Source organism: Monodon monoceros, unplaced genomic scaffold, assembly GCF_005190385.1.
Source record: "Monodon monoceros isolate NGI ecotype Baffin Bay Population unplaced genomic scaffold, NGI_Narwhal_1 Super_Scaffold_3, whole genome shotgun sequence".
Taxonomy (NCBI): domain Eukaryota; kingdom Metazoa; phylum Chordata; class Mammalia; order Artiodactyla; family Monodontidae; genus Monodon; species Monodon monoceros.
In genome coordinates, this window is record NW_021703780.1 from 43,592,932 (window position 1) to 43,608,497 (window position 15,566).

General features: G+C 41.5%; 1 protein-coding gene across 17 annotated transcripts in view; it reads right to left on the reverse strand.

Annotated features, from left to right (window-relative positions):
- The window catches only part of DST (dystonin), a 497,869-nt gene that overhangs the window by 202,729 nt on the left and 279,574 nt on the right, over positions 1-15,566 (reverse strand). For 16 of the 17 annotated variants that reach the window (XM_029242504.1, XM_029242501.1, XM_029242518.1 and 13 more), the window contains one exon: positions 8,829-8,995. In XM_029242504.1, coding sequence (XP_029098337.1) covers positions 8,829-8,995 — 167 coding nt within the window. Of the gene's footprint in view, positions 1-8,828; positions 8,996-13,409; positions 14,818-15,566 lie in introns of those variants that run through there. The other variant, XM_029242513.1, reaches the window with a different exon arrangement.

Below are 15,566 nucleotides of genomic sequence, written 5' to 3' on the forward strand. Positions count from 1 at the left end.
GGAAGGAAGGAAGGAAGGAAGGAAGAGGGAAGGAAGGAAGGGGGGAAGGAAGGAGGGAAGGGGGAGGGAGGGAGGGAAGGAAGGAAGGAAGGGGGGAGGGAGGGAAGGAGGGAGAAACCCACTCCATTCACCTAGACATCAGTCTTAGCCCAACCTCTGTGCTCAGCACACAGCATACCAACTCACACACAGATGCACGAAGCCACCCGTGTCACTTCCATCCGCTCTCAGATACATCACACAACACAAACATGCATTAACGATGCCTCACTTAGTCTATGATGGCAGGACAGTCACCGTAACAAATTCCTGAAGATGACTGTTTGGACTAAATCGTGTTCAGGCTTAGCATATTCTTACTGTTCTTATTGGTGGGAAAAAGCATCTCACCTCGGCCCCTTCCCCTCAAGAGGGAAAAAAAAAAAGACCTGTAATATGGTCCTTCCCCTCCCTCAGCAAATAACTACAAATGTGCAGGAGACCCACCCACAGTTGTGTAACTGGGTGTAGACAGTCCTTTATGCTCATATTTGGGTACATAGTGTTGAAGAAACAAAGCCAAGAGCTCCAAGGTAGCAACAAGCTATAAAAGTAACTTTCCCTTTTCTCAAAAGGAGATGTATGAATTTACTTCCAATATTCTTCTTTTTTTTTTCCTACAAAGTGACTCTCTCCTACCAACAAGGCAGAAAGCAAAGAATGAGAAACACTATAAAGAACAGAATCATGTATATGTGTAACTGAATCACTTTGCTGTACACCTGAAACTAACACAACATTGTTAATCAACTATGCTCCAGTCCAGTATAAAAAAGAAATTAAAAAAAAAAGAAAAGAAACACTATAATTCACAGCAAGCTTTGTTAGGACTTCAAGATTAGAATCTAACGTGAGATATTAGAAGATACCTAATGAATTATAACTCTCACTTCTTCACAAAGAACAATTAACCCCATAACAGCCTCACAGACATTACTAAACATAGAGAATAGTATTGATTTTGACAGAGTAACTCCTTCAGTTCCTATATTTAAGTGACCTTAGGAGAGTAAATTGTAAGTAAATCTAGGGGCTAGATACCACCCTCCCCCACAAAAAAAAGGGGTGTGTGTGTGGGATGAAGCAACTTATTTACTCTGGGAGGAAATATTAAACTACTTCTTTCAGAGAATAACATGAGAATATGAATCTATCAATGAGCCAAAATAAAAGAGGTGCTGCAACAAAACAGAGGGACCTATCAGGAAACAAGAGATGGAGAGCACACAGCCACCGGTCCTGCACTGCAGGAGAAATCTCAGGGTAGGAGAAGGTCAGAGAATGCTGAGGGGAAGCTGATGAAGGAAGAATGCATCAGGTTCGCAGTAAGGGGAGGCTTTAATCAAAGCCCATCTTCTCCCGAGCCTCCTAGCCACAGCCCTGTTATTAGTGGGTCAGCAGCAGCCTGGAGGGAGGGAAGGAAACTGACATTTATTACATGCTTCCTAAATCTGTTGTGACAGGCACGTTCTCATCTGTTATCTCAAGACACCGGCCTCCCTCCCGGCTAGTATTCTAAATACACAGAAAACATACACAGAAGAATACTAAAAAAGGTCACCGGATATGAACACTAACTCACACTCCTCTCGTGGATACAGATGCATTACCAGCCATGCATGTGAGCTCCCTATGGATTTTAAAATGTGATAATGTTTACAAGTCACCCACGTATGCCCTCAGAGTTCAAGTGTTTTAAGTTTATTTGGTAAGGTAAATAAGCAATTTGATTTAGCCTCACAAACTGAAATGTTTGTGACTTTTTAAAAAATGAACAACCATCAAGGCTCTGTGTCTAGCCCATGGCCATACAAACCTTACCTGTGTACACACACACACACACACACACACACACACACACACACCCTCGTACCTCTGGGTTCTGTAGCCTGAGGGCAGACCAGGTTCTGAGAGAGAAAAAAATCCCTAGTTAACACTAATCCAACTCCCTATGGGAACATTTCAAACCCTAAAGGGCCTCCTCCCAGTATTAAACCAGTCCAATCCAGTATAGCTTGTAAGGTGTGACTGAATCCAGGTATGAGGCTGAATCACAGCCTCCAGGTCCTATTAAAGAAGATGACTCTGACCACGGCCTTACAGCCTAACCTTCCCAATTACAGCATCTTTAAAGAATTAATAGAATGCTATAGGATGGTCCCATTAAATTCTAATTCCAAATGAACACGATGAACAAAATCATTGCTACCCAACTGCACACTCAGACAAGTGAAAAATTCCTGGCTGCCTAATTAGAAAATATTTAAATGGCATGCTTCTAAAACACAACCTGTTCCAAAAATGTTGTCTTACTTGGTAATAGATTTAAAACATGCTTGTGAAAAGAATGCCAGGGGCTTGAAAAGGAGAGTTAAATAAATGAATGCGATAAATTAAGAACAAGAAGAGGACAAGTAGAAACTAGTGAGCTGAAATAATTTCTCTACAAAACACCCCCAGCATTTCAGTCCTGACATACTTATTAGTATCTTGACGTGTGGCCACCTGAGGCTCGCCTGGCCCCACTGCACAGTCTGTGCTCTTTGTTCTGGCCCGTGGGTGCCCATTCTTGCCTCTGCCTGTCGGACAGAAATGTTTTCACGCTGAGTGATGCTGGGCGCTGCTGAGTTGGAACTTGGCATTCATCAGTGTTCCAGGGCAGGGACTGATAACGTCAGACAAGTTGCGGGCTGAATTCAAGCTGGAAATCAGAGCTTTATTTCTCAGAAAGGAAAAAGTCCATTTTCCTGTGTGTATGAGCATACTTGAGAGCACAGAAGTCTCAGTTGAACCCTCTACTGTTAACACCTGCCTCTAAAGAACGTGTGCTACTGTCAGGAATTTCACTCCTCTGTGTGTGTCTTAACTCCTGGTGACTTACCAATCTGGTGTCTAGAGGATACTCCTAGAATCCCCTGGCTATTGGTTCTCAGTTAATTGTACTTCATCCTCTCTCGCTTTTAAGCTCCTTACTCATCAAATGCTCTTGTGACATGCTTGTCATCTAAGTCCATCAAATCCAAGTCTGCTTTGTTATTCTTTCAAATGAAAAGTAAGGTAAGATGTCTTACCAGTTGTGGTTTTTGGTGAAAAGGTTTTAATATGCTTTAAAGACAATTTAAACTATATAGACAAAATAAGCAGAAACTAGTATAGATATATGGTATTTTTATTATTTGAACTCTTTGCATGGAAAACTGAATATAACAAATGAACGTGCCTAGAAGGAATTAGGAACAGAATTTCCTAAGACAGAAGTAATATAAAAACAATGTATTTATCAGTGACCTATTTAAATAGAACCCACAGAACCATTCCTCGTAATCTCTTCTACTAAATCATATTACTTTATCATCCTTACTATTGAAACCGAGCAGGACCCTGTGGGGCTCCTCGGCAAGGAAGCTTTTCTGTCTCGCGTCTCTTGTCTGTAGGGAACGGATTCCAGCCTCCATGATCTTCCCTGAGTCCCAAAGGGCAGATTCGAACAGCTGCCAATCAGGGAAGGGAGGGGGATGCAGAGACAAGAGAGGGCCAGCCCTGGGGCAGCGTCCTGGTTCCGCCTCAGGGGATACACGTATCTTTGAGCTCTTTACAGAACTAAAACCCCCAATAAATGGAAGGTGTCAGCATTCTTCATTCCAGAGAAGACCCCCTGAGTCCAGATTAAAGGAACCAGAGAAGCTCATCAAGATTAGGAGATCACCTGAGACCAGATTAAAGGAGTGCAGGCCCTGCACACACCCTAATCTTATCAGCAACCCCATCCTTGTACCACTGCTATAAAACTCCTTACCAAATCCTCCTGGGATGGGACACGCAGTTTTGAGGGGCACAAGTCCGCTGTGGCCCCCTTTACCTGGCAGAGCAATAAAGCTATTCTTTCCTACTCTACCTGGCAGAGCAATAAAGCTATTCTTTCCTACCCTACCCAAAACCCTGTCTCTGAGATTCAGTTTGGCACCGGCACACAGAGGCTGAGTTTTCAGCATCACTATCCATTGCACAATCCAGGCTATCCACCCTCTGTAGGATAACATGACACACTAAAACTACAGAATAGTCCATTTGTGATTTTCCTCTTACTGGTACTAAGTATTTTAATGTTCTATTATCTACAACTTTCCTCACTACATTACAGTTGTTGGTGATGCTATTTTCAGAGATGGCTGATTCTAAGTTAAACAATTAATGCTGTCCTCATTAATTTCTTACAAGGGACCAAGATCTTAGCTGACAGTTATATATGATACTGCTCATTTGGTCATCTTGTAAGCAGATAGGGTAGGGGGTCCCCGGACAAAGAGAACCAGGCACGGCTTTCTTTATATAAGAGGAGCCATTTTTGGTCTAAGCCATTTTGTGATCTAAGACTGGCCACAGTGCTTGCCCTTGAACAGATCTCAGTAACTAATGATCTTAATGGAACAAAAGAAAGCAGAAACATTGCCTGTTATCAGGCAAGAGAAGTAACAATAGCAAAGATAATATATCAGTTGTAAAGATTCCCAGTTCTGTTTCAATGGTGAAGATGAGCCTGAAATGCTCAATCACCAGATAAACTAGAACCTAAGGGATGACGATGGTGACCTTTTCTGACACTTGTGACTTCAATCAACTAAAGCTTGGGCTCTGTCCACCACCCAAGCCCCTTCATGAATATGCATGTACTGTTAGCTTAAAACTTCCCCAATTTTGCTGTTTGTGGAGACACTGCTTCTGGAAAGATCTCCAGTGTTCTCCTTACTTGCTGCAAGTAAAATAAATCCTTCCTGATCTTTGGTTTGGTTGTGTCTTTTGGCTGGACACCCACCAAAAGGCAAACCCAGTTTTCAGGTAACAATTTCTTAAATCCATCAAGAATTTTCACATGTCTTTGCTGAATATCATTAGTCTTCAAGGATGCACTACCACAGCTTCTCTGGCCAAAAGTTCCATTTCCTGATATGTAGTCTGCCTACAGGAAATTACCTAAGTATTTACACGGAAGTATACAAGGACTTGAGAATCCAGAGCAATCACCTCCATTATTTAAAAGTGTATGTGATATGGAGCACATGAGTTACCTTCTGAGCCTCAGTTTAATAATTTAACAATTTGATAACAATGGAAATAGTGCCATCTATTTCACAGGACTGTGATAATTTTAAAAGCTACCATATATTAAAAACAGGCAGGATAGGAATTAATACCTGGTCAACATCCTGCATCTATTTCCTGGGTACCTGCTATGTGACAGTTACTTTCTTTTCACCTCCATGGAACATTCTTAGTGCGTAACATCTATAAATCAGTCTTATGAAAATTTCTCTTCATTTTTATTTCATATAGTAGTTCTTTCGAAAAACAGAATTTTAGAAAATTAAGCTTCTATGGAACTTTTAGAATAAAAGTTAGTAAATTGTTAGTAAAGTGCTGTTTACTGGGGTTAACAAACACGCCCTCCACTTTCAAAAGTCATAATCTATGAGGGGACACTGATAGAAATATGCTAGACAATCATGTGCTTGACTCACGACTGTTGACAGTATTCACATCAATACAGAATCTGAAGGATGCTATTACCTTCCCATTTCAGATCTTAATTCTAAATCTTAGAAGATACTAAATGCAGTTGGCCCTCTGTATCTACGGTTTCTGCATCCTCAAATTCAACTAACCACAGATCAAAAATATTTGAAAAAAAATTCCAGAAAGTTCCAAAAAGCAAAACTTGAATTTGCCGTGTGCTGGCAGCTACGTACACAGCATTTCCATTGCATTAGGTATTAGAAGTAACCTAGAGATGATTTAAAGTATATGGAGGATGTGTGAGGTTATACGCAAACACTACACCTCGCTACGTAGGGGACTTGAGCATCCACAGATTTTGTTATCTGCGGGGGTCCTAAAGCCAACACCCCCGGCAGATACCAGGGGACAATTGTACACAAAAACCTTACTAAATCAGTTATTACAAATAATACTGGTTTACTCTTAAATGATAAACACTATTTTCCTTCTCATCTCCAGAGAAATCTCTCGCATTCTATCTACTGTAGGTGACCTTGTCACATCGGGGTACCATAACCCTCTTTCCATCCACTGCCTCAATCACGAGGTTGTTTCCTGTGAAGCCCTCCTTCCCTCTTAAGGGCCTTCTCAACAAAGTATCCTATATGGTTAGACTTGGCATCTGAGTAGAAACCAAACCCATGTGCCACCTCAGATGATTTTTATTACAGAAGTCAAGTAAAATTCATATAAATAATAAAACTTTTTATCTGAAAAAATCCAAAAAGCCCAATGAAGTGGGTATGTTTCCAGAGCGAATCCAAATAAATACATTACAAAATTTAAGAGAATAATTATCAAGTAAAAACAACTGTTAAGTAAAACACTACTCTCTAAATGTGATTAGTACTGCCCAATAGCCAAAAATCCGCTAACAGTGATTTCATAATTGTTCATAACTTTGTGTCTCCTTTGTTCCTAGAGTAAATCAAGGCTCTCACCAAAGAAAACCATGTGGAGCTCAATGCCACCTGCTTAATTCTTACACATACTAGGAAAAAAAAGTACTCATTTGTTTTTAAAGTAAAGAGAAAGGCCCAAGAACTTACAAAAAATACAGTTCTACAGATGAAAGATTTCTTCTAGTAAAAGAAACCACAGTAATTCTAGACATAGGGTAACTTAACAAAACTTCAGCAACAAAGATATCTTCGAAGTATTTAAACCTGATATTCAGTATTTTTACCATGAACTCCAACAAGGGAAAACAAAGCACACTAGGAAATCCAAGTTCAAAGTTAAAGCTAAACATACTACTATATACAAAATAGACAGTACACAGAACTCTACGCAATATTTCATAATAACCTATAAGGGAAAAGAATCTGAAAAAGAATAGATACATATGCAGCTGAATCACTTTTCTGTACACCTAAAACTAACACGTTGTTAATCAACTATACTTCCATTAAAAAAAAAAAAGTTAAAGCTAAGCAATGTTCTAAAATGATCACTCTGTCAAAATAAAAGTTCAAAACAAATCACTTTCACAAGATCCAAATCTTCTCCTAAAGCAACGTGAGTTCTGTAACATTAAACAGGAAATTTTAGGATCTTTGACACAGCAGTGGCTTATGTAAGTATAAAAATGCACAGCAGGTATACACCAACTGGTACTCATAATCCTTCCTAAGTATTGAAGAGACAATGCCTGGAGATCAGTTGTTTTTAAAAGTCAATTATTTTAGAAGAATAGCTGGCTTCTAAATGTTTTGCTTCTAAGCTAAAAAACTTCAGAGAGCAGAGCACACCCTCAAAATGCATCGTGACACACATCCTTTGGTGTAACAATCCAAATACTGTCATTCAAAGGCTAAGAAGACCTTTCCACCCCAGGTACAGAACAGGTGAGACTTCCGACAGCCTGTGTTCTAAGTCCCATGGGACACAGTGTGATCATCACACTGTCTGTGACCATGAAGCCCTCTTGGCACCGTGTCCCTCAAGGAGAGCTGGCACTTTACTCTGGGCAAGCACAGGATTTTCTTTTTAACTCAGCAATCTACACCTACCTCTACTGAAATGTTGTCCTGTAAAGGAAGCAGACTATGACAGCGTTTAAAGGGGACTCTTGGGTGTGGACCCATGGGAGACTCAGTTCAGTTCTATAGATGTCAAAGTCTCCAAAATAAAAAAGAGTGGGGAGAAAGGGGAGAGAAAGGAAAGGAAGAAAGAGAAAGGGAGAGATGGGGTTCCAGGCAAACAGACTGGGTGAGAACCTAGCTCTGCAAGCTGGTAGCAGTGTGACCCTGGCTAACCTGAAGTTCCCCATCTATAAAAGTGGGTGACAGCAGCTCCTGCTTTATGGGACTCTGGGAGATGAGTGAGATAACATAAGGAAAGCATTTAACAAAATGCCTCACATGCAGAAAGTTATCAAAATATGACCTATTCCGCCTATTGTTTTTATTGCAATCCAATAAGTTTGTCAGTTTAGTGAGTTACTCTATTTGGGAAGATATTCAGTTCTTCAACGACATGACATAATCCTTGCAAAACTAAGAAAAATAACAGAGATCAATACATCATTTTCAGTAAAGAATTTCCAGGGATTTCATTTCTCATAAGGCAATAGGAGTGTGGACTCAACAGGCAAGTACCTGGGTTTGAATCCCAAGCCCGACACTCGATGGTTTTGTGACCTGAAGCAAGTATTTACTCTGGTCTCAGTTTCTGTCTGTAACTCAGGGAGGACAAGATTCCCTTAGGGATGCTGTGTGGCCTGAGTGAATGAACATATGTAAACTGCTTAGGATACCACCTGGCACTTAGCAGGTGCTATGTCAGTGTTAACTCAGATCTTGGGGTTAACAATTCTCACCGGGAAACTGATTACCACCCCGAAGTTGGCCATCGTTAAACCCAGCTAGTTACTAGAGTAACTAGATGAGGACGCTATGATATGGAAACTTGTGAGGCTTAGTCTGAACCTTGACCTCACTAACCATCAGTTCTCTACATACACAATCTTGGTCCTCCACCTACAGATTCTATGTATCAGAGCTTACTCTCCACTAAGTCACTGACAAAATCCAAAGACACACCATAGCTCTGTGTATCTGAGTGATGATCTCTGGGTAGTGGAAATGTGATTTTTTTTCACTTGTCTGTATTTCTAATGTTCTGCCATACACATTCAGTGCTTGTCTAATAATAAAAGGTTATTTTAAAATTTGGAAATGAAAGAAACACTTCTCAGATTTGTCAAAGGGGGAAAAACCCAACAAATTCCATACCTGTATTTATGAATGATGGCATTAAATAGTTTTCCATCTCTCCAGCAGGTGGTGAAATTTTCACACTGAATCCCCACATAACCCTCTGTGGCCTGCTGTGTCCACAGTAACAATCTCTCCTTTGCAGACATGTCTTCTGACTCACCAGTAACATGGATATCAGATATCTAAATGGAACAGAAAACATTAAACCATTAGGAAGGAAGGAAACTAACACAGATTAAGAACCTACTATGTGCCAAGCACTTTACAAGTGCTGTTTCACTGAATCCTCCTAACTCTCACTTGTAAGAGGAGTATATTTTTCCCATTTTACATATAGGGAAACTGAGTTTCAAAGAGGTTAACAGATGGAAAAGTCGGATTTAACCCAAGCATCTCATTTTTTTTTATTCCAAAATGTCCCAGTGTTGAAAATTCTCCATTCCACTTTACTAATTAGATCTGTTCAAACAACTTAAGCACATGTTTTTCCAAGTTCAAATGGATCAAAGCAGAACCTACAAATTAATCTACGTTACTACCTGCAGAGAACTTGATCCAACAGGTATTCTGTGTAAAGAACAGAAAAGGAAAACAGCACCCTCTCCAATTAACCACATTACATAACAATTTGGCTTGAGGTCTCTCTAATTTTCTCATGAATCCTCATTCAGCTTACTCAATGGGAAACTTTTATCAAATAATTTTCCCTATACTTTGTTTTCATTAATTTTTTAAAGTCTCTTCCATTAAACGATAATAAAACAGGTCCCCAGTTCACACGACTTACATCTGCAAGTCGCCCTTTGATAAGGGTCCTACTTAACCTGCTGATAATGACATTAAGGCACCAAGTGACTTCGGCAGGGGTCACACAGTGATTTCCAAACTGGGAGTAACACCGGCAAACTGTTCCCTTAGCCAGTGCAGGAGCAAAGCCAGGGGATCAAGAGGACAGGCAGCCAGCCAGGGTCAGATGGGAAGCAAAATGGAGGGGGGGGCAAGTCATCCTGCACCAGGAAGAAAATCCCTGAAGTCATGACACTGGCCCCAGTCCTGGCAGCTAGTCCCATAGCTTTGAACACGTCATTTCACATCTGTGAGTCAACATTCTCATCTATGAGGAGGAAGGAAGCAGAAGCAGATAATGTTCAAGACTCTTTTCAGTCTAAACCCTGAGAGGCTAAGACACTGTAAAAACAACACAGAAGGTAAAGGTCCAAACAGGCAACTGAAAGTAGAAAACCCAGACCAAAGATAGCCTTAGCCTAGAAAGATGAATGGATAAAGAAGATGTGGCACACACACACACACACACACACACACACACACACACACAGTGGAATATTACTCAGCTGTAAAAAAGAATGAAATAATGCCATTTGCAGCAATATGGATGGACCTAGAGATTATCATACTAAGCGAATTAAGTCAGACAAAGACAAATACCATATGATATCACTTATATGTGGAGTCTAAAATATGGCACAAATGAAGTTATCTACAAAACAGAAACAGACTCAAAGACAAAGAGGACAGACTTGTGGTTACCAAGGGGAGGGGGGCTGGGGGAGGGATGGACAGGGAGTTTGGAATTAGCAGATGCAAACTATTACACATAGAATGGAAAAACAACAAGGTCCTACTGTATATAGCACAGGGAACTATATTCAAAATCCTGTGATAAACCATAATAAAAAATATGAAAAATAATATATATGTATAACTGAGTCACTTTGCTCTACAGCAGAAATTAACATGACATTGTCAATCAACTATACTTCAATAACATTTAAAAAAATAAAATAAAACAAAGAAAGCCTTTTACACTGGCCATTGCTTGGTGCAAACAGAAAGCCCTTTATTCCTACTGCTGCTCCAGGAGCCAGAGGACTAGAGGCCAACCCAGGGACGTGGGGCAGGAACACGTGGCAGTTAAGCCCACCCTAGGCCTACCAGCTCTGCCAGCACCCCGTGGAAGGGATGTAGGCCCACACGCCTTTCTCCATCCGGTACTGGGTGAGGCAGCCGTGCCAGGGAGCTCACACCCAGACACAGCCGGAGCAAGGCTCCCCACACAGGGCCAGTATTTGAAAGTGCAGGTGTATCTCAATTTAGTCATCTTTCCTAGGAATCTGTGCTCATCTCCACAGCACAGGAAAGAACTGTGTGCACGAACATGTTATATAGGATATATGGGAAAGATTTCTTTTTGTTTGTTTGTTTGTGTTTTCATTTTATTGAAGTATAGTTGATTTACAAGGCTGTGTTAGTTTCAGGGGTACAGCAAAGTGATTCAGTTACATATTTATATATTCTTTTCCAGATTCTTTTCCCTTATAGATTATTATAAGATAGTGAGTACAGTTCCCTGTACTATAAGGTAGGTCCTTGTTGGTTATCTCTTTTATATATAGTAGTGTATATCTATTAATCCCGAATTCCTAATTTATCCTTCCCCCCGCCTCTCCCCTTTGGTAATTTTTTTTTTAAAACATGGGGAAAAAAAAAAGAGCAGAAACATCGCCCAACTTCCAACTGACATTCTGCCCTAAAATCATGCTGGCGAGCCTTTCCAGCACATCCCAGGAGTTCAAATCCCATCTCTACCACCTACATGTTCAAGTTACTTACCTGCTTTAAGATCGTTCTCTCACTTGTAAAACAAGGATGATAACAGTCATTACACTGTGTTGTGCAAATTCAACAACACGGACACAGAGTAATTTAAATGCCTGGCACACAATAAGTACACTTTCAATTTGTTGGCTATTTTATTGCTATGGTTATTCTTTTTTTTGACAAAGGGAGAAGCAAATACTTGGCTTTATTATTCTCCCAATTCTCTTAGGAAAAGGAGTAAAAGATAAAAGTTTTCAAATTTGTTGCCTCAGACCAATTGAAATCTCTGAAAACAAGGTTCAGAGAAACGAATCTAGGAAACTGTAAATGAAAAGTTGAACCTCTATGCAAAATTTCACAAGAGCCTTTACAGATTATAAAATCAGCTTCTTTTGGACTTGTGGTTGCCAAGGGGGAGGAGAGTGGGGGAAGGATGGACTGGGAGTTTTGGATTAGCAGATGCAAATTAGAATATATATGATGGATATAAGCAACAAGGTCCTACTGTATAATAAATAGCACAGGGAACTATATCCAATATCCTATGATAAACCATAATGGAAAAGTATATAAAAATGTATATATGTATAACTGAGTCACTTTGCTGTACAGCAGAAATGAACACAACATTGTTAATCAACTATACTTCAATAAAATTTAAAAAAAAAATATATATATATAAAATCAGCTGCTTCTGGGAACCCTAAGAACGCAGGAGCTACGTGGGTGATATTTATAGCTATATGAAGAAAGGGGCGATAGCTGGGCAGAGGCGTGGACTGGTTTCTGCCGGGTCAAGAACGTTCCACGCCAGTCCAGTCACAAAGGTAACTGCCTATTAACAAGGGCTGCCAAAACATTTCAACCACGGGGTAAGTTTAATAGTTGCAGCGCTGCCCAGCACACCCAGGGAAAGATATTAAGGAAGAAGAGTTTAGAGGTCTGAATATGGCTAAACATCAACCAGGAGAAAATAATATATTTTATTAAATAAGTTCCCAAAAGTTCCCAAATCATATTTCAGCACGTTATTCTCACATGCATACACTGATTCAAAAGCTATAGTTTTAAAGGGTATTTTCAAATATGTTCTGAACCAAACTTTAACATATCGAAGACCACTATCACGTTAAGTCTTTCAGCTTCTCCTGGGATTTCCAATTAACTGAGTAGTAACCCCACAGGGAAATCAAGGCATTTTTAGATATACTGTTACCACTAGCCACTACCTATCTGAGTCTATCAAACTTTTCATGATACGGTGTAAACAAAATTAAAAAGCAAAATAAACCAAACGCTAAACGTTGTTAGGTCTGCAGTTGCCACTCATGACTCCTAATGTAAAATCTGTGCATTCAGCAAAACAGCCTGACTCTTCCATCAAGGGCAGGCCACGTGGGATTCTAGGAAGTAACCAAGGCTCCTCCCTTCGAATCCTGGAGGCACACAGAGAGCAGAGATGGTTTCAATTCCTGCTGCCTGCGTTCAAATCCCAACTGCAACCACTAAGAGGATTAAGACCCAGAGCTACTCAACGTGGATGGACCTAGAGATTATCATACTAAGTGAAGTAAATCAGACAGGGAGAGATAAATATATGATATAGCTTATTTATGGAATCTAAAAAAAATGATACAAAGGAACTTATTTACAAAACAGAAAGAGACTCGCAGGCATAGAAAACAAACATGGTTACCAAAGGGGAAAGGGGGGGAGGGATAAATTAGGAGTTTGGAAGTAACAGATACACACGACTATATATAAAAGAGATAAACAACAAGGACCTACTGTACAGCACAGGGAACTCTATTCAATATCTTGTAATAACCTGTAACAGAAAAGAATCTAAAAAAGAATATATATAAATATATGTATACTTGAATCACTTTGCTGTACACCTACAACCAACACCACATGGTAAATTAACTATCCTTCAATTAAAACAAAGAAAAGATTCTCCTCATTTTTAAAACTTACATGATGCCATAATAACATCTTCCTCCTGGAGCAGTTCTAAAGTTTAGACAAGATAATCTGCATTATCTCAGCACAGGACCTGGCAGATAGAAAACTCTACAAATGTCAGCTTCTCCCACAACTTCATGAGCAGTATTTGCTGCTTCAAGCCCCTCACCAGCGATCTGTCAGCTCGCATCTAACACAAACAAGATAGTTTAGACCCAAGTTCCTTTTCGAAACTGGAAGCCCTCATGCCTCTCATCCGGGTCACTGCTGTTGCCCCCCAAGTGCAAGTTCTTCCTCTCACTGAGCCTCTCCGGCCACGTTTCATCTCTGCTTCATCTCCCAGACCCAGACTGCCTCCACTCCCAACTTTCCGGGAGTATCTATTCCACGGGAAACCAAGTCCGCCTCAGCATCATTACCCTGCCCCGCTTCTGCCTTTTTACTGAAACCCAGGCCCCCCCCACTGCACTGCGTTAACTCAAGTCCTGGACACCACCGGGCCGACGGGCAGGGCATGTGTTTCTAATGCTCCCAGTGAAAACCAGTAGTTTTCAAACCATTATCCATGGGCACAAAGACCTTGCCTTCACACAGCAGGTCACTCTTGTGCCACCACCTTCTTGCTGTCCTCAAGATGACCCACACTCCCCAGCGGTCTGACACCGGACTGGCTGTCCCCGTCTGCATCCAGGGCCCCATCCTCACAGGCCTTTGTCTTCCCTCCATGTCAGCCGGTCACACACACCTGTGGCCACAGCCTGGATCTTGTCACCTTGAACCCGACCTAGTCCACTTCAGGTCTGTACCTTCTGATAGCAATGTCCATTCTTCCAGTACTTTCATTCCTTAACTCCAGCTGGACCAACCACCAGGCTCAGAAACATCTCACATTCCTCCACTGGCCTGATTCTGCCCCATCTCTGAGCCCTCTGCTCTCTTTACCTCCTTCTCCATTTGGTTTGCACCACATGATCCATCACTTCAACCACCATCCTCAACTCCCTCACTCCGTCCTCACCTTGCAACCACCCAGCCAAACCTCAACCCTGATCCAGGCAGCGGTATGTCTTCTCCACCCCTGCCCTGAGTCTTCTCCACCCCTGCCCTGAATATACACCTGGACTAGAGGAAACCATACCACCACGTGGACTACTGCCTCCACGAATCCCAGCTCTGATCTCAGCCGGGGGCTCCAGGAAACTTGCCTTTTCTTTTCAGTGTCCTAAACAGCCGGTTTTTCTATCCCTCACAGCATCTCTGCCAACTCTTCCCGAAATGCCTGAAACTCGTACCCCACCCCCTCTTCTTTCCACGTCTGGCATCACTTTTTCATCTTCTTTACAGAGAAAACAGTGACACACATAAGAGCCCCCTCATTGTCCCACCTTGTCACCCTTGACCTTTGCTTCCTCCTGACCTGCTTCCCTCCTGTGAATCCTCCACCTCCTGGGGGGGGGATGGTCTCATTATCAGTGACCCTCCCCTCACCTGGGTCTTTTGCTCTGAGTATATAAGATGCCCAAGGCTCTTCCATCCTAAAATAAATAAAAACAAATAACCCTCATAAACCCAGTTTCCTCTGTACTTAGCACCAACTCTCTTCTCAGTAAAGCAACTGGAAAAAAAAAACCATTCTGTGTTTTATAATCTTTATCATCTTTACTCCTCAACCCGTCCAGACTTGGCTTCCACCCCAAACACTCCACGAAAAGTAAGGAGAGGTGACCAGATAAAAAGGGAGGGAGTTCTTGCTCATGATTCTGTTTTCTCAGGAAAGAAGGAAATTAGATGGTTGGTGGAACGTCACAGAGGAAGTGGTGGGCACAGGAGGGGATCAGGCGCTGAGAGACGGCACAGGGTCATCGGTCTCTCCTCCAGTTCCCCATCCTGACCTTGCCGAGGCAGCAGTTCTGCCAAACCTGCTCATCCGTGAATTTCCCACGAACCTGGGGAGACCGAAGTACCTGATTCCAGGGGTGCATGAGCTGCCCCAAGACTGTCTTCAAGGGAGAAGAGGGTCTTATAGCCCCATTTCTTCTGTTTCCCCATGGCCAACGATGAGCTGAAGCAACTATTATCTTTACTCAGGACCATCGCCTCTAGTCTCCAGTGTCAATACCAACAATACCAGGCTCAGGAGAGCTTCCCCTTCCCCTGGAACTAAGCCTC